Genomic DNA, 26,022 nt, shown 5'->3' on the forward strand with positions numbered 1-26,022 from the left:
CCTGGGGGACCCCACTTGTCACTGGCCGCCATCCCAATGATTCCCCACTAATGGTTACCCTCTGCAGCAAGGGCAGCAAGCTGGGGAAGATTTCTCAAGGATTTTGTTCAGTCCTAATTTGGAAGTGAACTGACCTGCTTCATAGCTCCCAAGCAAATACACAGTTATTCTTCCCATTATTGAAGTTTGTGAATTTTTATGATGCAGTTTTTGGCCTAAAAACAGCTATAAACAAGGAAAGGGGTAGAAGGCAACAGAAGATGCCCATGCGACTTCACAAAAAGCTTAGAGATGATCTGAAAACAAAAAAGGACATGTATAGGAAGTGGAAAGAAGGCCAGGCTACAGCGGAAGAATACTGGTAGGTAGCATGGAATTGCAGGAAAGGCATCAGGGAGGCTTAAGCTAGGAATGAACTGAGGCTAGCAAGGGATACTGAAAGCAACAAAAAAGCCTTCTTCAGATATGTCCAAAGTAAAAGACAGAGTAAAAAAATGGGAGTTCAACTAGTCAATGGGAAGGGCACAATGATAGCAGATGACAAAGAAAAGGCAGAAGTGCTCAGTTCCTACTTTGGCACATTCTGCTCCCAGAAGAAGATCTACGATCTTCCTGACGAAGGGGAAGTGCAAGCTGAAGGAGCAGGATGGCAGCTCAAGATGGACAGGCAAATGGTCAAGGATCATCTAATTGGGCAGAATGTGTTCACATCTTCAGGGCCCAATGAACTCCTTCCTGCAGCCATAAAGAAGATTGCAGGGGAACCCTCAGAACCACTGCCTATTATCTGAGAAATCATGGAGGACAGGGGAAGTACCAGAGGACTGGAGAAGGCCTAATGCTGTCCTTGTCTTCAAGAAAGAAAAGAAGAAGAACCTGGGAACTACAGACCCATCTGTCTGAAGTCAATCCACTAGGAAACATCTGGAGAAGATTATAAAGCAGTCAGTCTGCAAACACCTTGAAAGCAATGCAGTGATTACTAAAAGCCAGCATGGATTTCTTAAGAACAACTCCTGCCAGACTAATCTGATTTCAATTCTTGATTGGGTAACCAACCTGATGGACTGTGAGAATGACACACTCAAGGACCTGTTGAAAGCAAACGTGGAAAAGCCTGTCAAGCTGCTGGTATACGGCAGCAAAACACTGGAGCTCCAAAAGACCCCAGTAACTCCCAGCAACATGGGGCGGGGGTGCTGTTGGGAATGAGCATTCATTTTTGCAGTTTTGATGGGGCCAATGAAAATGTCTGGCATGTGCTGGAAGTTGAACTAAATTCTCCTGCTGAACTTGCAGATCTTAGACCCCTCCCCAGAAACTACATAATTGGTGCATATACTGTCATGAATGAGTCTGAGGGTTTATTCTCCCTTATTAAAATGCATGAAGGCAAACTATTAAAACTTTATGTATACAACACAGACACTGATAACTGTCAAGAAGTGGTTATCACCCCAAACTCAGCATGGGGAGGAGAAGGAAGTCTAGGTTGTGGCATTGGTTATGGATACCCGCATCAAATACCTACAGGCCCTTTTGAAGAGGGAAAGAAAATTTCTATTCTGGGACAGTTGCCTAGTACACCTCTTACTCTACTGAAAAGATGGATTTACAGAAGTTCAGCAGTCTTCGGATAACACCTCCCCCCGCAAAAAACAACAACACGTCATTACCACCTGTAGCTATGTGAGCTGAATAGGGCCTAGCTGGGCTTTCCATCAGCTCAATGCCTGCTGTCACGAACGTGCTCAATACAGTTAAGGCTTCTGCTCCGGAAGACTGGGGAGAAGGGCCAGCCTCATCCAGTAAGAAGCCAGCCTCCTCAGCCATAGAGACAGCGGCTTCTGAATCAAAGTAACTTCAGCTGAATAGTAGGATTGGGCTTGGTGTATTTATTCAGCAATGGGACAAATATTTTAAAAAATGCAAAGTACCAATAATTCCATATTAGTTTGTATTTTCCTATTAGAATTCCTGTAAATATACTGACTTAAGGGTCTGGGATTTTTATGACAGGCTTGGTGTAAAGCAAGGTAAGGGGAAATTAGTGCATATATTTAAAAGAAAGAAAGAAAATATCTAAGTAGATATGCAGACTTCAACTTTTCAGGCTCAAGTTACAGGAAGCCAAATTCCAGCTAGGTATCAGGAAAAAATTCCTCACTGTCAAAGCAGGAGAACAATGGAACCAATGACCTAGGGAGGTGGTGGGCTCTCCCACGCTAGAGCCCTTCAAGGTGCATCTGAACAGTCATCTGATGGGGAGGGTGTAACCTGGTGTCCTGCACTGAGCAGGGGGTTGGACCAATGGCCTGTCTTGGCCTCTTCCGACTCTACTATTCTATGATTCTATATCAGAAAGCATATCATTTTATTGTTAGATTCATAGAAAAATAAGCGTTCTGCAACAAAATGCACACTATATTTTTAGCTTAAAAAAACAAGGAAACCAAAACAATCCAGAATAGGATGAACGGATTAATGAGCACATGCAAAACTGACCCAAAGTAATAAGAATCTGGTATGTTCATTTGTATCCACTGCTCATCCTAATTCACAAGATGGATAAATACTAGCTGAGATTTCCTCAGATGCAACATATACATGCATACAATCCAGTGATAGGCCAGAAAACATAATGAATAAAACTGACAGGGGGAAATGATTCAATAAACATTCAGATATATAAATGCTGTATGCAATTTTTCCCATTGCAATAAATATTTAATAAAATTATCTTATTGCTCAATCCAATCTGGATGTCTTAGTTCTATGATCTCAGAAAATTATGGACATCCTATGCAGGGCTGGAGGAATGTGGAGATAGAGGTCTATTCCTCAGGCCTCTTGCTGTACAAAATACTTATATAGCTGCTTTGGCTATTTGTGCTGCCTTGAAACATGTAGGAAAGAAGTTGAGTCACTGCCAGGATTAGTATCACGGTGGTACTTACCTCCCTGTGGCCACCTGGCCCTCCAGAATACCCACAAAACCCCATTTCCAAGGTCATATTCATGACTGCAAGGAAGAGCTGGCACAGATCTTTCCATGCTCTCTCTCTGTGTGAAAGAAGATGCTCAGAAACCCACCTATGATGTTGGATCAATTATCTAACAGCTTAGCTGGCTCTCCAAAAATTGTATGGCCATCTAGAAGCTGTAGAGTAGCCATAGGATTGTGCTGCCCATAATTCGTTTAAATCTTCTAAATATTAATGCAACATTTAAATAATAAATAACATTGTTTAATTTAACTTAAACAATAAAGCTGGATTAACTAACTCCAGCACAACTTTCTCCAGGAAATATGGCTGCTAGAAGAATAAAAAGGCTAAATATTTCCAATCTATGTATTTCCCCCAGAATGCTAGATCAAAGCATTTCCAAAACATATTAATTTAACAGACAGAAACAAAGTGAAGGTTAATAAATCTCTGCCCATTCAATCTTAACCCCCCTCACCTGTTCCCCTTCTTTTCTCTGTCCTGAGAAGAAGAGACTTCACGGAAATATCGGGGTAAGCCCTTGGACTTTATTTTGTTACACCCTCTAAACAAAGAGAGACAAGAAGTACGTAAAGCTTATAGACAGAATTCCTCCAATGCAGCTTTAAATTAAGAAATACAGAGATTTGTATCCAAACAGGTTAATCTGAATGGATATACTATTTCCCCCAATCCTTCCCAGTTTTCTTTTACTATCTGGCATCACATTAGAAATAGATTACATGACTTTTTTCTTTTTGTCTTGTCTGCTAGCCAAGGTTCTACCCAGAGTGAGAGCAGAGACAGGTGCCTAAATTGGTGAGAACTACGGTTCAATTCCACATTTTGCAAATGGACCTCTGCTTGCAGGACAGAATTCATTTTATTCTTTTTGGCGCCAGGCCAAAACCTTTTTATTTTCCCAGTATTTTAAGGTTTAGATTGTGATTTCAATTGGGGTTTCATTGTATAGAATGGCTGCTGTGCTCTATTTTGTTTTATTGTAAGACTGTCCCGAGACTATTTGGTAGTGGATGGTATACAAAAGTTTTAAATAAAAAATTAATTTCTCCTTGCACTCCTCCTCAGCTCTACACCCGCTTCTCAAGTTTGTAATGTGTTTAAAGCATGTAGAAGTTAAGCCAACAAATCTGCATTGATTTTAAATTATTATTTATTTCATTTCTATACTTCTCCAGAGCCAAAGTGGCCAAAGTTTGTCAATAAACAAAGCATAGAAAATACCTCAGTGATGCCACCAGATTAGGACTTTGAGACAGAAGTCTATGGCCTCACTCAGCAAAATAAATAGAAATGCCCCCTAATGTAGCTGAGCTGATTTAACACATTCTGAAGTGCATTCAAATCCTCATATATCATACCATCTAAAGAAGCTTTCCACAAAACCATTCCATCCAAACTCAAATTAGTTATGGGCAGAAGTGCTGAGGAGCTATCTTGTCGCATTGGTAGTGGGATTGGCCTAGAAAAATAAGATCTCTCTGGGCTAATGGCCGAGTGGAGCTGGCTGGCAGCAAAGACTCTTTCTTGGAGCTACCTGACATGGGACTATTTAGCCCACGAGTCAAGAAGGAAAGCCTGCCAGAATATACACCAACAGGTGAGTGTCACCTTCTGTCTTGAGGCCCAGCTCTGGACTGCTGCTGGCTTCTGCTGCAGAGGAGAGCTCTAGCTGCAAAGACCTCTCTGGGCTGGTTGTCCTCTGGAGCCAACAGGCAGTGAAAGTCTTACCTAGAGGCACCAGACAAGGGCGGTGACACCCTGGTGTTGGTGACCCCAAAGTGGATGACACCAGAGGCAGTTGCACCTTGCGGGAGGTTGTAAGGGCAAGGGCCACCACCTCAACAACTTGCGCTTAGGTTGTGCAGGACTCTTGATGGGGGAATATTATTCCTTTCTTCCTGAGGGCCTGGATATGTGCCTCAGGGGGATGACATCTAACCAAGTGAGGCGATCTGCAAGTGCCCGAATTAACATAGTGATGGGCAGTGGGAGATATGGCACTGCGAGAAGGGCTAGCCAGATAAGCAGAATGTAGTCCCAGTTTATGGCATGCACTGTGCTCTGGCGCTCCTTACATCTATATGTCTGGTGGTTGCCTGATCAGCCTGCCCTCAATTCTCTGACTGCTGCTTTTCAGTGCCAGATCAATCCAGAACCTAACCCTCATCCATGAAGCAACTGATCTGGCATGCATTACTGAGACCTGCATGGGCAGCCAGAGAGGAGGCTGTCTTTCTCAGTTATGTCCACCAGGGTACTTGGTTCAGCATCAAGGAAGACCTGAGGACTGGTGACAAGGAGCTGCTATGGTCTATAGGAATTCTTTCTCTCTCCAGTTTCCTAGGCTGGGTTTTAGCACAGAAACAGGTTTGGCCACTTTGTTAGAGGACCTACGCTGGGAGAGAGCCAGGCAGCATGCAAGCTTGTTGATGTTCCTAGATCTCTCGGCACTTTTCCATACCATCAACCATGGTATTCTTCTGGGGTGAAGGGTACTGCATTGCACTGGCCGCGCTCCTTCAGACGGCAGGTTCCAGAGGGTAATACTTGGGGTGCACTGTTATCCCATGGATTCCCAGCAGGGGGTCTCTCAAGGGTCTTCTGCTCCTCATGCTATTTCATGTGTATATGAAACCTCTGAGTGGGGTCATCCAACATTTTGAAGTGCATTGCCATTTGTACGCTGATAACATGCAGTTCTAGTTCTTCTTTTCATCTTAAGCAGGTGAGGTTGTGGATGCGCTAATCCAGTGCCCAGCTGCACTAATGGACTGGACAAACTGAGACTAACAAACTGAGGCTCAGTCCAGACAAGCTTGAGATGTTGTTGGTGGGCAGTTTCTCTGATTGGATGGTGGATGCTCAACCTGTTCTGGATGGAGTTGCACTCCTCCTAAAGGAAACGTTTCATAACTTGGGGATGCACTTTGATCCATCTTTGTCACTTGAGGCTCAGGTCAGTGGCATGGACTGCCTCCTCCCAGCTTTGATTGGTGGCCCAGCTATGCCCCTATCTGGATAGGGACAGCCTGGCTTCAGTTATCTCGGCTCTGATAATCTCTAAGATAGATAATTGCAATGTGTATTACATGGGACTGCCTGCTTGGAAGCTGCAACTTGTGCAAATGTAGCAGCCAGACGATTAACGGGGATCAGACAGTTGAAACATGTAACACCAATTGTGGCTTGCTTGCACTGGCTGCCTATATGCTTCCAAGCCCAATTCAAGGTGTTAGACTGAAGTTCCTCTGAGGCTTGGGATCGCAGTTCTTGATGGAACACATGTTTCAACTACTCTGAACATCATAGGTCTTCGTCCCCAAGGGAGGCTTAGCTGTTGGCCACAAAGAGAAAGGCCTTCTCTGTGGTAGCCCCCAAATTATGGAATGGATTCCTCATGGATGCCCTCCTGCCACCAACTTTATCATCTCGTCAATGCCAGGTTAAGACAGCCCTCTTTGCTGAGGCATTTGCCAACTCTAAATAGCACATATGGAGGTGGAGAAGGGTATTGCCAGTTGTTTCTCTGCAGGCATAGCAATACAAACTGGGTTTAGCTGTTTAGCTATAAAAATGTGGTTTTAAAACTTTAAGGTAATTTTGTTATGTTTTATTTTTATTCTATTTCTGTACTTAATATGCTGTTAACCACCCAGAGAACTTTGGCTATTGGGTAGTATAGAAATAAATGATAAAGATTGTGGTACCTCCCCACATAAGTAAATCAGGTTCCCAGGCTATGTGTGATCCTAGGCCTGAGAATATATTTTACTCTCAGATGGTAGATATAGTTGGAATTGCTTTTTATCAGCCTCATCTTATTTTCACATTTACATCTTCTCTAGAATATGGGGATGTGGAAACTATCATCTAATTTCTAGTAAACTCATGTACTGTAATGTACAGAGTAAGGTAATGTACACTAACATAGAATTAACTCTGGACATAGTTCAGAAACCTCTTGACTAGTCACACAATCCAAGCTGTTGGTTTTTAAAAAATGGTCTGTGAAGCCCAGTAAGAAAATGATTCAGGATTTCACAGCTGCTAGGTTTTTGCATTGCTCTGTAAGGACAACATGTTGCACAGGCTTAATACCACAATGGCACTGACCCTGCTTCTGTCCAAATATTTTACCAGTTATGGAGAAGAACCTGCAAGCAAGTCCTCTTGTCTCAAAGGGAAGCCAAGGTCTATCCTCTGAGACAGGAACAGGGGGCATATGCTAACCCTTGTTCTCACAAAGCTTGCGACACTCTCTTTCCTTAGAAGGGCAATTGCTCGGTTGCTCTTAGACAGCATATTTTGATTCTTTTTGCTTGATACAACTTGCTTTATTCTCTATTACTCTGCTTCCATCTTATTGTGTGATATTTTTATATTGTAAGAAAATTGCCCGCACCATTATCCAAAGATATATAGTTTCTGAGCAAACAAGAGTAAGAATAATGGGAGAAAGATTTTCTTACACGAATCCAGTGTTATCAGAATCACAATTACAGAACCATTAAAGTTGTAGCAAAAAATGCGTGTACACACAGAGAGAAGCTAATCCCTGGTATTTTGCTTAGTATCTTCAGTCAGCAATTTTGGGGTGGGGGATCTAAACGAAGATGATGTGCTCCACTCAAAAGGGCCAGTTCTGCTGCAGGGGGGTTGTTACTATAACAACTGAAAACTCCTGTGAGTTCTGAGAAAGGGTAGACCATTATTGAGCAAAAGGTTGTGAAGCACTTGCTCTACGGCGTGTCATGTGACAAAGCAGCTGCTGCAGACAGCTGCTTTTTGCGATGCAGGCCATTCAAGCACAGAAAGAAGGGGGGAAGCATGTCACTGGCCTCTCTAAACAGCTGCGAAACCAGGAATGGAGTCTTTGAATTCATTGCAGCAAGGGAGCATAAAAACATCATGGCAGACTAGCAATGAAGCAAAAGGAAGGCAGCATGATCACTTTCTGATCTAATTAGTCCATCATTTTTTCTTCAAACCTCCCAGTAATATGGTTATGGACAGAGAAAAGCAGGTAGGTTCCCTATTCGTGCAAAAAAATGTTTCTTGCGCTATTTCTTTTTAACTGGGAATTGAAGGGTTGCCTGTGTCTCCTCTAGAACAGGGAATGCCATGCAGATGGCAGTCATGATTCTAGAAAGGTGCCAGGCTGCAACTGGAGTAATGTGGAGTTCCTTCTATCAGTGGTAAAATGAGGTCAACTGATTGCAGATTTGTGAATCCGGCCAAGCTGATGAGGTACAAATTAGGCAAGCAGATGCCTCTTGTTGGATTAGATTCTCTTGGCAAAAGCAGATGAAAAAACAACACAAGACCAAAGCAAACAAACCTGGAACAAAAAGTAGCACATTTTGAAGCTGTTATAGCACAAGGACACTGACACGGACTTTGATCACATCAGCACCAAACATTTTTGTACAATATTATGCATCACTCCTCTGGGATAGAACTAATCCTGATGAAGCCGAGATGGCTCTGGTTAAAAGGATTTCCAAAGAAATGCTCCTTTTCCTTTAACAAAACTGCCATGGAGTAGGCTACTTGTGAAAGATCATGGGTTTCCTAACTAGCATTCACCACCTGGCAAACTTCCACAGAGGTTACAGAGTAAAAACAAGCAGACTGCAAGGTTGCTCCCTTCCCACCCATGGCATGGAGGCTGAGTAGCTTGACCCTCTCTAGGCAGACCCTCTCCATCTTAATTTTGTGAGGCGTACCTTTAGCACCAAATGGGAAGAGGGGCCTTAAATGTCTCTCAAAGTCTTTCAGCATCTAATGCAGGCCTCCCCATCTTGGAGCCTCCTGGATGTTGTGGTTAACAATTCCCACCATTCCTGACCACTAGCCATGCTGGCTGGGGTTGTTGGCGGCTAAAGCCAAGAAAGTCATTGCTGCAAGCCACCTAGATGGCTTTTGCTATGGGACAGCACAGAAATGAAATGAAAGGGAGGAGGAGAGAGAAGACTAAGAAAAGCTGGAGGGCACCCCACTGGAAAGGCTGATCTAAAGAATACTCCTAGTTTCTGCTGCCCTCTTTCTGCCAGCACCTGCACCAAAAAACCCCAATTCCTGCTGAATGAAAGTGTAGTAGCACTGCACAGCAGGCAGATCCACTGGGCAAGAGGGCTGCTTCGGCTCCTATGGCTCTAGGAATTCCAAGGTGATTTGCGGTGGCTGGTGTGGATGGAGAACCGGACACTTCAGAAACCATACTTGTGAATGAATTTCCTCCCCCTTGGTGAATGTCGGAAGTGGCTGTGCTCTGAGATCCTGAAATGTGAATTGTTCCTTCATGCGCACTGCTCTACATACTGTACCCTTTTCATCCATTTGAAAAGAAAGCCCCTAAGAGTAAATTAAGAAAGATAATGAAAGGGTCGCACTCACACTATTCATGTCCCTATTAATCTTTTGAAATTGAAATTAAAAGATCAATGTGTGTACACAAAAGGTTGAAGTAAACATGAGATTGTGTATTTCTAAATAAATACATACATACATGCAAATCCAGGAATAGTGATGAAATTGCCTTCCCAGTTATAACAATCCAGAACAGCCTAATCTAAATGTGATGACTTGCTTGATAACTGAGTTTACCAAAAGCAGCTGTGTCAGTAGGGACAAAGTGTGCTGAACAGACTGTGCGGTGGGTTCAACCAACTGTAGACCTAAACTTGTGGGAAGAAATACTGTCATCCTCAAAGCTCAGAGAAAAGGAGCACATTGCACCGACCCAGATGCTGCTCTCTCAGCCAGTAGCAACAGGCTGTGTAGAAAAGGAACCGGCCAGTATCGGTCCTGGGGGCAATCCTTAAGGAATTTCTACACACAACCCACATGCCCGTTTGGTGCCATGGGGAACCTAGAACTGAAAAGTTTTTAGGTCTCATGGATGTAAATATATGCTTTTGCTAGGAGGCAGCACCCTTACTAAACAAACACTAGTTGGAAGAATTGAAACGTTTAGACCCAGAGAGACCCATGTGACCTTCTGTGCATGGACAGTGGGTGGCCTTGAACAGCCCCATTCATACTACAACCCCTTGCAGGCACTCACAGCCGGTTGCTTGAAGTTCACCAGACTTTCAAGATCAACGTCTGATTCACTGTCAGCCATGACAGGAAGACAGGCAGGCAAAAGTTGAGACTTCTAGTAAGACTAAGAACATAACCTTACAGTGTTGCACACATTTACACATACTAGTTAGGAGCAAATGTGAAGAATCACTGTTTGCGTTCATGATGCAAACCACCCACCCATCCCACCAGTACAGTGAAATCCAGGCAGAAAATAAAAAAGACAGTATAAACTAGGCCTGAACTGCAGAATGCTATAGCAGTAAACTAATCCCCAGAGAGGTCCGCCTGGCGCCGTCGTTATTTGTTTTTCGGCGCCAGGCTAAGACCTTTTTATTTAAAACCTATTTTAATTGTTAATTTATTGGTTATTTATAGGATTTAAAATCTTTTAAGTCGAGATGCACTGGGTTTTAATATTTTTATTGTACAATTTGTTGTATTTTGTTCTTGTTGTGAGCCGCCCCGAGGCTTTGTTGTGATGGGGGCGGCATAGAAATGTTTTAAATAAATAAATAAATAAATAAAAAGTAGATAAATAATTTAGAAGAGAAAGAAAGAGGTTATTCTGTACCATTAACCACTGCAATGACAAATGAATAACTGTAGCCCAAACCTAGCCATGTTTTATATGAAATAAGTCCCACTAAGGTTAAGCTGGACCTTTCATCTAGTCAATATGCATAAACTTGGATCCTAGACTATTGAAAAGAGGAAGGAAAACACTTTTTCTTTGCTATACAGAGTTGTGCATATATATTCACTGCTTGAAATGATTTGTGAGAAGCAAAGGAACAAATGGCACCAAACTGCTGTAAAGCGACATAGGATTATAATCAATTGTGCACAAGTTTTTAGAAATCACAAATACTAAGCCTTGGAACACAAAGGCACACAGTTAGATTCTGATGCTCCAAGCAGCATGTTATTTTGACCCACCACGCAGCTCAAGGAGCTGCAAGAAGGGCATGTCGACATCACCCTAGTAACCACTAGAGGCAGCTATGACTCAGGCAGCAAATTAAAACAAAAAAACAATTTTTGCTTCTCTCTGTTCCCTTGGTTTCCAGCATCAGCGCTTCCAAAGCAAATGGCAAGCCTTGATATGCCTGCCACTTCACCCTACTGCCACAGTCATTCTTAATCAAGTCCTGCTTTGTGCTGAGGACTGAACAAGAACTGCACCATAACCGCATTACCTGCTGTACAAAGAGCTTGAATGCTTCAGGATTTTGCCCTGAAAGCATTAAAAAAAAATCTGGAGTAATATTGCCAGTTCTTGACACACCCGGTTCTCCTTCCTGGCCTTGTCTGGGAGGAAAAATCCCTACTTTATTGGTTTAATGATTTGATGGCCATTTCTCATTATTTGAATTGCCAGTTTATTTGGAAGGAACAGTTTGTGCCACTGAACTTTACAAGTTGGATGGGAACCTTTTGACTATGCCACCACTTCTGTTGCCCGTAATTAGCAATGGTTATGCTAATTTTCTGCCCATAATTAACAAAAGGTTATTTTGCCCATGATTAACAAAATACCTTCTCTAAAACATGGAATACACTGTGAATGGCAAAAAGGATAGAATATATCCAGAATGAGGGAGGGAAGAAAATCCATACAGGCCTTTCAGAGTACTTGGTTTCTTGTCATGAAGGCTATGTATAAACTAGATATTGATCACTATTGCTCACTTATCTGGTCATTATGAGATTAGGGCAGCCATTTACTCATCATCAATTCTAACATTTTCGGTACAAGTAACTGTCATGTGGCTGCTATTTAAATAATCCTATAATTCTTCCCATAATTTGTATGTTTTCACTTTTCTTTGTTCTGAAAACTACTGTTTCTTTATCTTTTTGATATAAGTGCCTGTATAAATATTACTAACTTCATATATCTGTCATTTGTTTCAATGCTGTAACAGAACTATTCTGCTTTTAAGCCACCATCCCCTTCTCTTTTTGTGTCATGACCTTTTTATTGTAAGCCTGCAAGCTGGGACTATTTCATGTCTGCTGATCTTATGGAAGCCACTCTGGGAGCCTTTTTCAACTGAAAAGGAGACTATAAACATTTTGAATAAATAAAAAATGGTAATACCCAGATGTAAGCCACATAAAGTTCAGTGAGCCTTACTCTCAGATAAAGTGTGTCCAGGACCACAGTTTTAATGGGCCTTTTAAAACTTTCTGGGTCAGGAAATGGCCTCTCCCTGCCTCCCTGGGGGTCCTTCATCATGATGTCTAAACTAATCCCAGGTACTGAGCAGGCACGGCTCCCTCTGGCCTACTAGTGCTGCGGCAGCGGTGAGTATGGGATCCAGCTTTGCGGCCTCACGTCCTCACAAAGCCCAGACAGCCTGGGGAGGCCGTGCACTGCAGACTCCAGCAACTCTCCTCGTGCTCTCGCCAGCATCTGCAGAAGACTGATGGAAGCGCATTACAGTCACTGAAACAACCGCTTTTGTCACTCTCACCTTGGGCCCCTTCTGGTTTTTGTCTTGCTCATGGTTTAGTATGTTGTCCTGCTTTGGACAACACACTAAGAAACGGAGGGGCTTCAAGACCCTACAACAAGCTGTGGATTCTTGTGGTGGTTTAAAAGCACCCCAGGATTTCTTATAACTATCCTAAAAGATGTGTATGGGTGGGTGGGGTGGGGGGTTACCTTGACACACCAAGCCAGGGGGCTTACTGCAACATGCAAACTCAGCCAGTATGTTGATATCTTGTACTATTGCACAATAAAATACAGTCCCCTCCCCTACAACTCTCTCTCTTTCTCATCTCAAATTCTCTCCCTGCTGTCTGGAAATAAAGTAATTCAACATGACATTTAAAATACAAAGAGCAAAATATAACTAGGATGTAGTGCAATTAAAATAACTAAATGTCCACTTAAATATGCCACACTCCTGTACTAAGATCTTTTTCTGCTATCTGATTCAGAGAGAGATTTTTCTGGAGAGTTCTCTCCAATGATGCTAACAGTTACAGACATTCCAGAGGTTTGACATTTTATAATGCCATCAGATGCACAGGGATTCAGTGGCATATTTTTTAATAGCATCTCAACACTACACAAAGAATGGGAAGGCTTTCTAAACGCAGGTTGCTCCCTGAAACCAAGAATACTTGCAATATCTTGGAATGATGCCACTCTTTTGTGGCAGGATGTCCATCCCAGGATTCAGGTTTGAGTACTCTGCTGATGAAGGATATTTAGAGCTAAACTGCCATACAATAATACAAACAAAGGAACCAAAGCAACCTTAATTGAACAGTACATTAGTTGTCTGACCACAGTGATAACACAGCAAAGAAAATTCCCCCTCAATGAATCTTTCTGTTGCAATCTCTCAGCATTTAGAATAAAGAAGCGGTGGGCAACCCAGGGCCTGTGATCTTTCATTGTTCCAGCCCTGTTGCCCTCAGAGCCTGTTCAATGAAGATTACAGAAATATAAATCTAGAAGACTGTGCCCAATTCTGGGCACCAAGATTGAATCTAGAAGCCAAAAGATTAGAAAGGGTCCAGAGGAGGGCAACACAAATGATCCAGGGTTTGGAAACACTGCCCTATGAGGAGAGACTGAGAGAACTGGGCATGTTCAGCCTTGAGAAGAGAAGACCGAGGGGGGACATGTTACCCCTATGTAAGTACCTCAAAGGCTGTCACAAAGAGGAAAGTCAAGATCTCTTCTTGCTGATACCAGAGTATAAGACACAGAACAATCAACTCAAGTTGTGACAACCCAGATTCAGGCTGGACATCGGGAAAAGCTTCCTCATGGTCAGAGCAATATAACAGTGGGACCAGTTGCCTGGAGCAGCGGTGGGCTCTCCCACACTAGAGACATTCAAGGCAAAACTGGACAGTCATCCGAGTGGGATGGTGTAAATTGGTGTCCTGCTATAGCAGGAGACTGGAGCCCTTCCAGCTCTAAAATTTTTGACAAAATATTTTTGACTGCAGGGGCTGAAGTGGTGGAGGAGGAGATGGTCAAGCCTGGCAAAACGCAGACCTCTCATGGGCCTTGCCTGTCAATAATGAAAACATCATGACAAGGGGGGGTGTGGGTGTGTGTTCAAATAACATTTCAGTGCATTTAAAGGATTTATGGAGGGATGTTAGTAAGTTAGCTTACTCCCTGTTCTAATATCTTGGTGCAAATGCATTGAGCCCCTTCCTCTGTATGCCAAACTTGTGGATTGCAGGTGAGGGCAAGGCACATGAATGGATGGTACAACACAAGACCAGGTGCTTCATCCATTTCTTGAATGTAAATTCAGCGGCAGAAGGGTCACCCTAGAGATACAGATGCTTATGTGTGGTGTGCTCATTTTCCCTGGGATTTTGACATGAGTATTGACCAGTTGGTGGGTTGCTTTTGAGGTGTTAATTCTAGGCCCCAGAGGCGGAGAAGAGAATTAACATATCGTGGATGAATACCTTTTGTATTATATTAGTTTTGAACTATGTTTTTGTGGTACATCTTTTTATCTGTATTATTGTGCTGATGTGGTCTATATTGGTTTGGGATGGCTGATATATATTGTGGATGTCTGTAACTGAGTGTGTAGGCTCCTTCAAGACTGCTTTTTGTAATGTGAAGTGGCATATAAATTTAATAAAGGGGAGCAGGCGGGTTCACATGACATGCAAACCCAGTCACCATCTCTCCATGTCCTAACAGATCCTTTGGCACCAGGCTAACTGCTCCAGAGTTTCATCCCTTAAAAAGGTATTGCTAGAAGTGACTGAATACAATTATTTGAAATACTATTTTGATCAGCCTTCCCCAGCCTGTACTTCACCAGATGCTTTAGACTCCAATCTTCATCAGCACCAGCTGATCATCATGGCTGGTTGTCAGGAATTCTGGCAACTATAGTCTAAAGCAGCTGGAGGGAACCAGGCTAGGAAGTCTGATTGATCACACACTCATATTTAGAGTGAAGAAAACCCTACAACTCCCAGCGTTCCCCAACCAGTCACTGCCCTTTGATTTCTATGTTGGTATGGCATCAGAACAATATAGATACCAGATGGCTTCTCTTTCCTTCAGTGCTCTATTTATGTCACTCAGTCCTTAAATATTTGGGGTGCAACCCAGTAGACCCTCCGAACTCAGAAGGACTACAGGCATCCTGTTTGGAGTGAGAAGAATGCAGAGGTAAAGTCCACACTCCTCCTGCCCTGCGAATTAGCAAGATGGCCAGTTTCAGAGTGGGAGAGAAGAAGGCTGAGGCACCATCAAGATATACCACACTTGGTAGTTCCTGTCTTTTTCCTCCCTACCCAGTAGCCTGGCTCCTAAATCTCTTTTCTGAGGTCTCTTTTACGACCCTGGAGAGACAGCTGATGTGACTCTTTCCATGCTAGATATGAGGATAGATCTGAGCCTAGATCTGAGATCAGAGAGCTTGTACCTGGAATCCAAAAAATTCTGTGGCCCTTCAGAAGTTGTCTTTGGGCCACAGGATCACTTTGCCAGTCTCTCACATTCTAAAGAATGAAAAATATCAAGCAATTTCCTCTTCCCACTATATTGCCAAAGGAAAATATGAGTTTTTTGCATTTTCTGATTCCATTTTGATCTTGCTATTGTCTTATTTACCACATGAAAGCTAGGAAGGAAGGAAGGACGGACGGACGGAAGGAAGGAACCTGGTCAAGAAATTATATCGTGGCCTAACAAGACTTTCAACTAGAGGGACAGATTTTCTTAACTATTGAAAAAGATATTTATTTTTGGTACTGTTCATTTTGATACCACATTTCCTTCTGTGGAAAGAGAAAACAGTGCATCTGAACTCATTCTCATGTTATTTGCTTTGATGGCCTCATTTACAAAATGATTCCATATGTTGCCTATTTCACTGTGTGTTATACTTGCATTTCTGATGCCCTGGTTCAATACCAATTTCCTAACTTAAATTAGATCTTTTGAGCCTGAACACGCCCCCCTCCCCAGTGATAAACTGTTCATTTTTCCTAAGGACAAAGAGGGAATTGAAGGGGAACTCACAAGTACTATGTAAAGCACATTTCAATGCAGTCAGCAATATTACTGCCTATGGGAAGTGCTACTACCAGAATCTGTGCAAGAACAGGATCCCTCCCCTTTGGTTACCTGGGGATGACTGCACCAATGCACATATCCACATGTCAACGACCATGCTGGACATAACACTAAACCAGCTTTCTCCAGCAAAGCATCCTCCTATCCTGAATTCTGACTATGGTGACTGATGGGAACTAAAATCCAAAAGCACCTGGAGGGCAGGAGGTGGGAAAGGTTGTGCTAAATCATAGTTTAGTGTTACACAAATATTCTACAATAGGCATTAAACTAATCTTCCCTGTGCTTTCCTCTTCTCTGGAGAGGCTGTGAGATAAGAATATTAACTGAAGTTTAGTGTGACTTTTGAAACTAAACTGTGATTAATTTTAGCTATGGTTAATTGGAACAGGCCAACATCATAAACTATTATTTGAAGTGGAGTTGTTTTAACAAACTATAGTTAAAATTAACCACATTTTACTGAGTTCAAATGTCATGACAAACTGGTTAATCTGAATGGAATCCAAAATCTTTCCCATGGCCATGCCCAGAGGAGAGAGGAATGTATGAACTGAAAAGTGGTTGTGGTTTGTTTAGTGCATCATCACCATCACCATCGCACCCAACAGCCAAAGCTCTCTGGGCAATTCACAGTGGCACCACACTGGCCCTGATAAAACATAATACTGAGATGCAATAATGAGGCAATCTATACAAACTACCATTTGTGAATCCATTATTATTCTCAGTCATGCATCCATTTTGGAGATGTTACTGGTACATGCCTGATCATTTTATATTTCTATCCATATTATATTTCATTTGACACACTAATTGTATAAGGCTCATTACTATTATATTTCTTACTGTTTATCTTATATATTTTACCTTTCTTTATCTTTTACATAAATGGCTGTCACCAATATAGTAATCTACTTACTTCTCCCCAGAAGGTTGGTGGAGCGGTGAAATGACACTGAAAACACACAACCCAAAAGGCACCTTCTTTGCAGCTCACTTCTGAGTAATGTGCTACATAGACCATTGTTTAGTTAAACATCTGAAGCAATATCTGGCTACAGTTTACAGCACAGCTAGGCAACTTGTACTTCTCAAAATAAGAAGTTGGCTTATAATTCTCATAAGTGTTAAGCAACAGTGAGGGATGATGGATGACCAAAACATCTGGAGGGCCATAAATTGTCCGCTGTAGGTTTATAGTAATCGCATCTGAACTGCACTGTAAAAAATAAGAACTTACACTGAATTCGTCAAGGCCGCACCTATCAACCCTGACTAGTAGCAGCTCTCCAAAGCGTCGATTCCCAACTTTAGGATCCCAGTTTTTGGGACAAACCTATTAGCCCTGCACACTGGCCATTACAGCTGAAAATTATGGGAACTGCTGTCCAACAATGACTTGTTTCTGACAAAATGACAACCTACAATGGGTTTCTGTGTTGTGAGTTTGGCCAATACGCAGGATCCCAAAATATGCTGTCACATCTTAGGCTGAGGTTTTCTTCAATTTCTGTTAGATTCTTTAATTGGTGATTCCACTTGGAATCAATGATGTATAAAGTAGGTTCCCCTACCAGGACTTATTTATGATTAAAAATGGATGGATTGGAAACAAAAGAGCTACTGCGATAAGCATTTGTCACCAGCTCCAGTCCATGAAGAACAAAATGAAATGAAAGCAAAAACATCAAAACACTTTAACAAAAGTGTTTACAATCATGAATTCAGATTCTTCAGAAAGACTCACCGCCAGTAAACAAGCACAGCGATAAGAAGTATGAGGCACACAAATGTCAGGGCTGACACTACAATGAGAGGAATGATCCATTCCATTTTGCCAGGCGCAGGTCTAGATGCCATACTGGAAATGTTCTTGTCTGCTGCATATAAAGCAAATAATTAAAACAAAATCAGCAATCACAGAAACAAAACTGAACTTAAATAATATTTTTTAACAGAAAACCATTTTACACTTTACACAGAGGCAATCCCAGGTTTGCCACTGATTATACTCAACAATCTGCAGTTAATCTGAACAAGTGTCCCAACTCTGATTCATGTAATAGCAGATGCATCTTTGGTTGCTTTTACATATTATTTTTTTTGGGTGTAAACATAGAACATCTTTGGAATACACCTACAGATGTAATGTATGAAGCAATTCAAACTGAAAGGGCTTACCGCTTTCCTCCAGAGTGAAAGTGGGTTTCAAAGGAAAGGTGGTGCTTTGTGAAGAAAGGAATTGCACCAAAACCAAAAGTTTCAGCATGGGAAAGACTTGGTTGTATATTGTAAGAAAGTTTAACATGACAAAACATTCTTTAGATTCTAATTGGCGAAGAAACAGTATACTTCTCACAGTTTTTTAATGCTGTTTTAATTCTCACAGTTTTTTCATTGATTGTTCTCATTCCCCCCACCAAGCAGTTAATATTGCATTGCATAAACCATCATTCAGCAGAGTGTCTTCTCACTGTGAAGCCTTTGCAGATGTAGCTTGCTTGTCCCCACCAAAGTCACCTTCCTGTGTTATAAAAATGCAAACATGAATTCATATCTGCCTAAAATCAAGGTATTTTCATAATTTCCTTTAAAAAATAATACAGTAAAAATAGGGATGCAGAGATTACAGAAGCTTGCAAAAATGGACAATTTTACATTTGCAGATATTTAAATAGTGCTTTAATAACAAACAATTATCCCCCACTCCCCTTTGGAGTTTCTCTTTGAATCCAATTTTAAATCCGGTTCCTCTAGGACTGAAAGTGAAGATTGTATCTCTGGTTATATTTTGCTTTACCTTTCTTTAGGTATGGCTTCAATCTTTTGGAATGCCTTCAGTTTCATATTCAGTTTCTAGTGATATATTCAGTTCTCTCTTGTCTTTTGTACTAGTTAATAGGATATTTAGTGAAGAATACATTTCTCTACTTTTGATTTGTGATGCAACATTTGATGAATTTTAATACAACCTTACAGATTTTCAATCTATTAGCCTTTAGCAGTTTTAATGTAGAGTTTTATATTCATTGAGTCCATGTCTCTTGTAATCGTGTAGAACAGAGGTGGGCAACCTGTGTCCCTTGGCTTAATTTCACATGGCGCTCCGCCCAATTTCAAAAGGCCTTTCAGAGCCTTTATACCTCTGACAAGTCCCATCTGTCCCATCCTGGACAACCTGTTGTGTGGGAAGGAAGGAGAGAGAAGTGGGGTGGAAGAAAGAAAAGAGGTGACCCACTCACTTTTAGCTCTGCTGCCCACTGGTGGCTTTGAATCTGATGCCTTCCAGCACGCAACTCTTGACGAATTACTTATGTGGAAATGCTGCCTTCACAGGAAAAGGTTGCCTACTTTTTGCAGATTCTGGATTACTGAAATGACCCTTCATTAGTAAATATCAAAAGCCTCAATGGTTGAGACCAGCATCTTCTTTGATTTCAAAAGGGCATTCTTTTGCTTGGGTGAGTCGCCTAGTTAGGTAAGATTGCCTTGAAACAGTTTGACATTGCTGTTTTCAATTATCCGTGATAAGATTAAAGGTATGAAAGCCCCAAGCTATGGTCAAAGATGGAGAGATGTTCCACCATTGAAGCCAGAGCAGCCTGCTCCATCTTTGGCAAGGATCACACGGGTCTAAACAGCTGGATGACCATGTACTTAATTGAATTCAAGTGAGGATGTATGAGATCCCTGTGCTTCAGGATAGTCAGGTTGCTTACCTACAACTGTCATTCTGCAAGTGGTCATCTGTCCGTTCACACATATGGGCTCTCTGCCTGTGTGGAGCCTGCTGTTGGGAAGATTTACCAGCTAAGAGCTCCAGCCCAGTGTCTAGTAGGAAAAGGAGGAATTCCTGCCCACTCCCTCAGCTCAACTGAGACTGCCAAGGCGGCCTCAGGACCAAGGGAGGGCTCTCAGGACAACCTTGCTCCTGACAAAGTCAATAGATTTCAATCAGAAGGAAAAAAGGAACAGAGGAAAAATAGTAGAAAGGAGAATAACATTATGATGCCAAGTGGGTTCGGCCGGTGGGTCATGTGAAGGCACAGATGACTGCTTGAAGAACTGCTGGTAAGCAAACATTCTACTTCATGGTCTCTGTGCATCACACCTATGGGCACCTGATGAGCTTTCCTAAATGTGGATGGCAGGATGATGCCATCAGCATAGAATAGATGAGAGAACTGCTCTCCGAAAGGCAGTCAGATTTGGTGCGGACACTGAGTTTGTAGTACCTAATGACCAAGCAGCAGACCTGAATAGGTCAGGCAGTAGAATCCTAGCATGGAGAGCTGTAGATCTCATCATTGCCCTGGAGGCATGTGCCTTAGGAGAGCTTGGTAGCTGTAGGCCAGATAATTCATATGCCAGAAAGATAGTTTGTACAACCCAAGTCACAAGCCTTTGGGATGAGACCGGCTGTCTTTTATTACTGCCCCTATAGCAGATAAAAAACCTCTGTGATTGAAAGATTTTGTCCTGGAGCAGTAGAATGTCAGCAGTCTATACATGTTCAAGCTAGGCAGTGTTGACTCCATCAGGTTGCACGGGGAAGGGAAAAAGCAGGTAAAATAATGTCCTGGTTCATGTGTTCAGTCTTCTCACTGAATAGCCCTTTCCCACTGAAGGGCAGATCTTCAAACCAGGAGCAGGCCTCCTGGAGGAGATCAGATGAATGAACCCAGGCGTGTCTCCTGAATGCCACCATGCTGACCATAGGGCTCACAGCTTGGTGACAAGTGGTGTTGATCTGGATCCTTAAAAGCTGCATTGCCTCAATCTGAAACATGCTTTGCTACTCTGGAAGGTGATCAGTGAGGGCACCCAGCATCTTCCAAAGGAAGAGTTGCTCCCTTATTATAGTGGCCTGGTAGTTGGCCACCCAAGTCCCAGAGCTGAGGAAGAGTAAATGCTCCTTCCCAAGGAATCCAGGTGGTGATCTTCTCGGTCAACTGGGGCTGAGTGGTCTCAGTGTGATGGAGTTTGGCTTAGGGTGCTGAAAAAGGAAGATCGTGTCTTCATTGTACACTTTGTACATGTTGTTGAGTCTTCCCGAGGTTGGTGGCACAAGTAAGGGGACTTCCACAACTGCTACATGGCCTGGAGGGATGTAGGTAAGAAGGGGATAAGCCCCAGGGTCAAGGCTTTGGTATGGATCACATCGAAAATGAGATCTGTCACCCCTTCTGGTTGTAACTGTGTTGCCAACCCCAGTGCCTGGGCCATCCTCTGTATCTGCTGGGAGAAATGGCCCAGGTCCAGTGAAGTCAATGGTGGCTCTTGTGTGTCTGGAAAGGATGTAGGTGGAGCAGGTGACATATACGTGTTCATATCTGATGCAGAGTCCTTCATGTCACCATCTCTAGGATAAGACTGACCAGATTATACAGGTGTAGGACAGGTGAAATGGCAGTGTGGTCTTGATGAGGTGAGGTACTTTGAAAGTGCCTGGACCTGAAGTCTGAAAAAACTGGCTAGAGAGGGCAAGGAGGTGGAGTTGGCATCAGGTTGGTATAGCTCCCAAGTCAAATAAGCCTGATAGCCCACTCTGTACCAAGGATCATAGTATGAGCCTTGGTATGGAGGAAAGCTCCAAGGATTATAGGGGACTTAGCACACTGGTGGGATGGACTAGGAAGGGTGTCTCTGAGAGTGGCACCTGAGAGCAGTCTCTCCAGCACTCAGGTCCTTGGATAGTGGTTTGCTGAGAAGGAGGCTGCAGGGTTGGAATAGCGTGGGAAGACAACGACAATAAAAGAAAAGAATTATCTTTTCATTTATTGGAGAGGGTTGTGGAAGGAGGGAAAAATGGATTGTTGTTGTTAGTCGTGAAGTTGTGTTCGACCCATTGTGACCCCATGGACAACATTCCTCCAGGCTTTCCTGTCCTCCACCATCCCCCAGAGATGAGAAAAATAAGGAGAGTTCGGAGATCGTAAGATTGAAGTGAAAAAACGGGCTCTATAGTAAGGCAAAAAAACAGTTGGGGTAGGGGAAGCTTACAGCTGAAAGGAGATGGAAGAAAGGCAACTTTCCTGAGGCTCTGGTGAAGGCAATCAAAGAAGAATGGAGGAAGTAGGTAGGAACTCCTCCCTTTCATACTAGATGCGGGAATGGGGGAGGGGGTCTCACCAAAATGCTCTTAGCTAGTAATTCTTCCTGACAACAGGTCCCATGTAGGCATGGCACCCATATGTGTGATGCACAGACCACAAAGAACAATGACCTATCAGATAAGATGCCATGCAGCACACAGAGTGTTAGCTCAGGTCACTTCAAGAGCAGGGTCAGAAGCAGCAAACCTATCAAAAGGGTCACAGACGCAGGTTGAAAAAGCAGGGCAGTTTGAGGAAGGAAAGCCGTTGAGGGCGCCAACTGCCATTTTACAAAAATAGCAAGTTTATACTCACTGCTTGACAGGGATACACAGGAAAAGGTCATCTTTGCGCAAGCTGTCAAACTATACATGAAGTTTGAGAGAGAACTATCACCAACACCAGACATGCTCACTGTAATGTTAGCACATACTGCTTAAAGTTAAGTTCCTGGTCAATGAGATGGCAGCCTTTACATACGGCACTCTTATTTATGTGCCAGATGTTTACATTGTAAAGTTCTCAGATAAGTTCACCAGTGCTTTTAAAAAGAAAAAAACTTTCTAGGAAGTAAACACATGTATTAACCATTTATGTAGCTCTTCTTGAGCACTTTACACTTTTATTCTTATTTATTTTATAAGATCATGCCCCATGATTACAACATGAGATAGGGATATAGTGACCTGACCAAGTTTATCCAGCAAGTTCATGACCGAACTGGGAATCTGAACCAACAAATTTCAGTTCTAAGTCCAACATTCTTTCCTCTGGCTGGTGTGGGTCAACAGGAGAACACAGCAGAGACACAGGAACAGAAGACAGCTTCAGGAAAAACAAAACCATTCTGCAGCAACAGCCCTGCCCAATCAGCCCTGCCATCCATTCAGCATCTGAAATATGGCACTTAGGCAGTTCTTACAAAAGATGGTAGAATCCATAAATACAGGAATTTACTTTTGTATAACCCAGAGTTGCAATAAGGGATAAGAGCACATTTCATCATTTTATGTCAGATACTATACACACAATAGTTAAAATGAACATCTGTCTCTGACCCAGTTTGAACCAGTGGAACTTAAAATCATAAGAAATGAGTTGTGCTTGTACATTATCTTAGGTGAAGGAAAGATACCAACACATTGCCTCCAGTTCATATTGCTTGTAACAAACTCTTTAAAAAGACTTTTAATAACCCACACTGGATTCTTAGCTTCACAGCCCAATTTTATATTTTTCTGATCATTATGGTTATATTCTGAATTATGTTATATATTATAATTGCATTCAGGAAATTCTTTTTACGAGAAGGAAAAAAAATAGAGATTCAGAAAGCAGGAAGGAAATTCAAACAACAGAGAAGAATAAAGGTTAATCATAAAGCACTTGTAGAAGTCTGCTGAAAATGGAAAAAATGGACACTACTGACAGCCCACAAAAAACCTTTGAAGTCTTTAGAACTGAAGCTGCAATCTGAAAGGGGGAACCAAGGATTAAGCCCCACCAAACCAAGTGGGACTTCCTTCTGAATAAACAGCTGAAGGATTGTGCTCTTAGCAACCATTTGGCCAATGAAGGCAGTGGTAGCCCTCCGAGGGCCTTGTGTACCGAAATGCATTCTAATCAGAGAGTTATTGATAGGGAGGGAAGAGAGAAAATGCATTGACATTGTCTCTTGATGAGGGAGGCAAAGTGGCAGGGAGAGAAAAAATGACCACAATGAATAAAGGCAGAAACAATAGACTCAAACACAATACCCAGACAATCCTAGTCCCCCTCCACCTGAATTAAACCCAGAATACTTTAAAAGAATGCATGTGAGTGATTACTGTAGTTATGGGTTGGGAAGCTCAACCAAGGTATGTAGTACTTCTGCAAAGTTAAAGCAAGCAAGAAGAATAACCGAGAATGGATTTTAGTGAGCCACATATTCTGAGAAACAGTTCAAATTAAGAGAGTTGGAGAACTGCCTGAGTGCTGCTAAAGCACAAAAACTAGCATGACAGTTCAGTATGTACTAAGGTTGTACTAATGCTAGTTGCCTTGGGTTCCTTACAAGAGGAAAAAAGGCAGGGGAGAGAGAGAGAGAGAGAGAGAATTGTAACGATAACAATACAGTGTCAATCATGGGCTTTTGCACAGAACTGACCTGGTCCCTGGTATTAACATGCCCTAAACAACACAAGTGGAATGAAAAGGGAGAGAAAAAATGTGAGGGAACTTGCTGCATTTCTACTAAAAAACAGGAATCAATGGAGCAACTTTAAAAAAGATATTTGATTCAGGATTTGAAAAAAGCTTTGAATATATCTTTGAAATTGGAAAACACTGTATTTCCTTTAAAAGTTATGAGTTTAGGGTAAATTATTCAAGTTTTCTGAACTGTTTAAGGCTAGTGAAACGGTTACATAAGCTTGCAATTTGAAGTGTGCATGCCACAGGGATATTAGGATCCTAAACGTATCCATTTGGGTGCCCCACTGAATTCAGTCAAATGTATATTTTATGTAGGAATGAGTAGAATAGCAGAAATTCATGTCCCACAGAAGATTTTATCACCATTTGCTGAATAGTTGATTTTAAGACTGATCAAATCCTACAAGTTTTGAAATATCAATCCATAGAGCCCTTTCGTATGATGAGCTTTAATTCCTGTGGTGCTCTGTGCTATAAAATGCAGTCTTCAATTTAGTGCATTCTCCTTTTAAGATGGAGACTTGAAGTAATAATACAGAACAAAAGCAGAAAAGATAACTACAAAACACACAGGAACTCATAACATTGTATTCTAGCAGCCCTATTTTATTTGAGGCTTAATTCTAACAGAAGAATTAAGTTCTTTCTCTATTCCCAGATTACCTATATCCACAGAGGACACACTATTTTATTCATTTCCAGTCTTAGAAACTGCCTCACAAGGCTTCAGAACAATTAATAAGTACAATCACATGCATATAATTACACAGATGAAAGTTCCACTGAATTTAATCAAGTTGACTTCTAAGTAAGTGGCCACAGGACCATGGCTGGAATGTCTCAGCTGAAAGGTGCGGGCTTAAATATGAATTTTGAGATTTGTTATTGTTGTTAGTGGCAAAGTCGTGTCCGACCCATCATGACCCCATGGACAACATTTCTCCAGGCCTTCCTGTCCTCCACCATCCCCCGGAGTCCACTTAAGCTCACACCAACTGCTTCAGTGACTCCATCTAGCCACCTCATTCTCTGCCGTCCCTTTCTTCTTTTGCCATCTATTGCTCCCAGCATTAGGTTCTTCTCCAGGGAGTCCTTCCTTCTCATTAGGTGGCCAAAGTATTTGAGTATCATCTTCAGTATCTGGCCTTCTAAAGAGCAGTCAGGGTTGATCTCCTCTAGGACTGACCGGGTTGGTCAGCTTGCTGCCCAAGGGACCTGCAGGAGTCTCCTCCAGCACCACAATTCAAAGGCCTCAATTCTTCGGCGCTCAGCATTCCTTATGGTCCAACTTTCACAGCCATACATTGCAACTGGGAAAACCATAGCTTTGACTATACGCACTTTTGTTGGCAGGGTGATGTCTCTGCTTTTTAGTATGCTGTCTAGATTTGCCATAGCTTTCCTCCCCAGGAGCAAGCGTCTTTTAAATTCTTGGCTGCAGTCCCCGTCAGCAGTGATCTTGGAGCCCAGGAAAATAAAATCTGTCACTACCTCCATTTCTTCCCCATCTATTTGCCAGGAAGTGAGAGGACCGGATGCCATA

General features: G+C 42.3%; 1 protein-coding gene and 1 pseudogene across 6 annotated transcripts in view; one reads left to right on the top strand and one right to left on the bottom strand.

Moving 5' to 3' along the window:
• PTPRG (protein tyrosine phosphatase receptor type G) overlaps positions 1-26,022 on the bottom strand; it is a 634,931-nt gene that overhangs the window by 79,061 nt on the left and 529,848 nt on the right. For 4 of the 6 annotated variants that reach the window (XM_044451810.1, XM_044451807.1, XM_044451809.1 and 1 more), the window contains one exon: positions 17,936-18,068. In XM_044451810.1, coding sequence (XP_044307745.1) covers positions 17,936-18,068 — 133 coding nt within the window. Of the gene's footprint in view, positions 1-3,465; positions 3,553-17,935; positions 18,069-26,022 lie in introns of all 6 variants that reach the window. The other 2 variants (XM_044451812.1, XM_044451808.1) reach the window with 2 other exon arrangements.
• On the top strand, positions 1,063-1,861 carry LOC123034567 (annotated as a pseudogene).

The sequence above is a fragment of the Varanus komodoensis genome, unplaced genomic scaffold, assembly GCF_004798865.1.
Source record: "Varanus komodoensis strain SLA01 unplaced genomic scaffold, ASM479886v1 scaffold6_4, whole genome shotgun sequence".
Classification (NCBI taxonomy): Eukaryota; Metazoa; Chordata; class Lepidosauria; order Squamata; family Varanidae; genus Varanus; species Varanus komodoensis.